Genomic DNA, 2,384 nt, shown 5'->3' on the forward strand with positions numbered 1-2,384 from the left:
GCGCCCCTTCTGCCCCACATTGCTGGGGGACGTTTGTGAAACCTTCCACTGTGCACCGGGTCCCCCCCCATCCCCTCCAGACCAGCACAGAGCTGACCAGGCTGGGGGGCCTGCCCGGGGGTGGGGGCGAGGCCCTCGGCCAAGGTGGGAAGAGGGGCAACCAAGGGGACTTCTAGGGGCAAAGACGCCAGCAGAGTCAGTGCAGCATCTGTGGCCAGCGCCCCAGGGTGAGTCCGGCCACAGCCCAGGAGTCCCCCTGAGAAGAGCAGCCAGTGTCCCTCGGGCCCCCACTGCCCTCCTGGCCCTCAGCCCAGCCCCTCGTCATCCCCCCCCAGGGGCCTCATCCATGAACCAGCGCACACCAGTGGAGGGGAGTCTGGTCACTTTATTCACAGACCCCAGAAGGTGGGGGCAGCCAGGACAGAGACATGGAGTGAGCACCCTGCCCCCGGGCCGAGGGGCCGGACGCCGCCGTGCGGGCACACGCCAGGGGTCTCCGCCTTGGGGCCCTGCAGCCGCTTTACTTCCAGCGTCCTCCGACTTTGCCCTTGGCCGTGGCCCCAGCCTTCTTGCTGCTGCAAGCGGGAAGCAAGTCGGTCTTGAGTTCCGGGCTGTGCGGCACCAGACCCTGGCCGAGCCCCCTCTCCAGCCTGTCACAGGCCCCCGGTCCTGACGTCTCTGCTCGCCCAGGCTGCTGGCAGGGCAGTGGGCGCGGCTGGGCCCCCAGAGCCCCCTGCGCACCTTCCTAGCTTCATCCAAGCGGAAGCGACTCACCTGTACCTGGCCCAGCGGGGCCTGGGTGGCCTTGTGCTGAGGCAGCTAGTATGGTTAGAAGGGCCAGTTCAGCCAGCAGGGACACCCTGGCCCTGAGTGGGGACACCATGGCCCTCCCTCCCTTCCTGTGAGAGGGGCCCACTTAGGGCTGACCCCAGGCTGCTCAGGAAGCCGCCTCTGCAGATGGCTGTCTCCTTCCCAGGCACTCTGGCCTGAAAAGAGCATGCACGCTGGGCCACAGCCTCTGGTGCAGCGGGACATTCTGGCCCTTCACCCCAGGGTGCCAGGCCCGGCAGATCAGCTCAGGACCTGGGAGGCCTCTGTCTCCGTCCTCTGGCCACCGGTTAGAGCTGGACCCTGGGGTCAGGAGGTCAGCACCCTGGAGTGGCAGTCCTTGGGAGCCTGCCCCTTCTGTCCGAGGGAGCTGGGTGCTGGGTTAGGTGAGGGGGTTGGGACGACCATGGTGTGTGAGCCCAGATGCTGGCCTTTTGGACAACTGTCTGGGAAAGGCCGTGCAGTCCCCAAGGCTGACTTTGAGAGAAGGCCTGGCGATAATGGCCACTGGCCCACATCCTGCAGGAACCGGCCTGAGAGCTCACGCATGCACACACACATACACACACACACATGCACACGCATGCCATGCCGTGTCAACCCCTGCCAGGGAACATGGGGTGTCGCCTTCTCTAGTGTGACCCCGCCGTCCCCCTGGCCCCAGGAGAAGGACCTCGTCTCTGGGAGCAGCAAGGAAGCAGAGAAAAACCTCACACTTCCCAACTCCAGGCTGACCTGGGGACAGTGCGCTCTCGCACGTGACCAGCTCAGGGACCAGGCTTGGCAACTAACCCAGGGGTGGGTGGCAGTGGAGCGTGGGCCCCGGGGTGGGCAGTACTGGCTGTCCTGGGCCCTTCCAGTGCAGTCGCCATGGGTCTCCCGGACCCCAGGGCTGACCTTACAGGGTGCGGAGGGCTGGTGACAAGTCCAGGCCCAGTCTGGCTTTGCCAGGCCAGTCCAAAGGACACCCAGAGCCACTCACACCCAGGGAAGGGGCCTCCTGCCGCCCCCCGATCTGCCATAGTCCTGGGCCCTGGGACAGGGCGAAAGGGGGCCGTGTGTCCAGGGGCGTGGGGCCTGGACACGCTGCTCGAGTGGCCGGTTAGTCTGGTTACTGCCCTGCTGAGGGCTGGCTGCCGCTGGGAGCAGCTTATAGCGCCAGGCCCCTGGTGGGCGGTGGCGGCTGTCCCTGTGGGGCCACCTGCCCAGTGCAGAGCGAGGGACCGGCCGGGCTACTCACTGCTTCTGGGCCTGGTCGATGCGGCTCCTGAGATTGGTGATCTGCAAACAACACGGCGACTTACCGCGACGGGTCCGGCATGGGGACTTACCGTGACGGGTCCGGCGGGCCAGGCAGGGCGTGGGCCAGCACGCCCTCCTTGGCATAGGCTCCGGCCACGGCCCTGGCCCCCTCGACGCCACACAGGGGCCACTCTGGCCGGAGGACACCGTCTCTTGGCCCTCAGGCTCGTGCCTGACTTACTGTTGGTGGCGTGCACTGGACACCTGGGCTCTGACACGCAGCAGCTCCAGAGCTGACCACTTACCTTCCAGCC

At 66.7% G+C, this 2,384-nt stretch overlaps 1 protein-coding gene and 1 long non-coding RNA gene across 2 annotated transcripts in view; both read right to left on the reverse strand.

The window, feature by feature from the left end:
* Positions 1 to 365: 365 nt before the first annotated feature.
* LOC111746422 lies at positions 366 to 2,324 on the reverse strand. Its single transcript, XR_002783092.1, has 2 exons — positions 2,069 to 2,324; positions 366 to 575 (listed from the first exon to the last, which is right to left on the reverse strand). It is a non-coding gene; the product is annotated as an uncharacterized LOC111746422 (long non-coding RNA).
* Positions 2,325 to 2,371: 47 nt separating this feature from the next.
* Positions 2,372 to 2,384, reverse strand: part of TNNT3 (troponin T3, fast skeletal type) — a 12,108-nt gene continuing 12,095 nt past the window's right edge. Inside the window, exon 12 of the mRNA XM_023537364.1 lies at positions 2,372 to 2,375. Coding sequence (XP_023393132.1) covers positions 2,372 to 2,375 — 4 coding nt within the window. The remainder of the gene's footprint in view (positions 2,376 to 2,384) is intronic.

Source organism: Pteropus vampyrus, unplaced genomic scaffold (assembly GCF_000151845.1).
Source record: "Pteropus vampyrus isolate Shadow unplaced genomic scaffold, Pvam_2.0 Scaffold187, whole genome shotgun sequence".
Taxonomy (NCBI): Eukaryota; Metazoa; Chordata; class Mammalia; order Chiroptera; family Pteropodidae; genus Pteropus; species Pteropus vampyrus.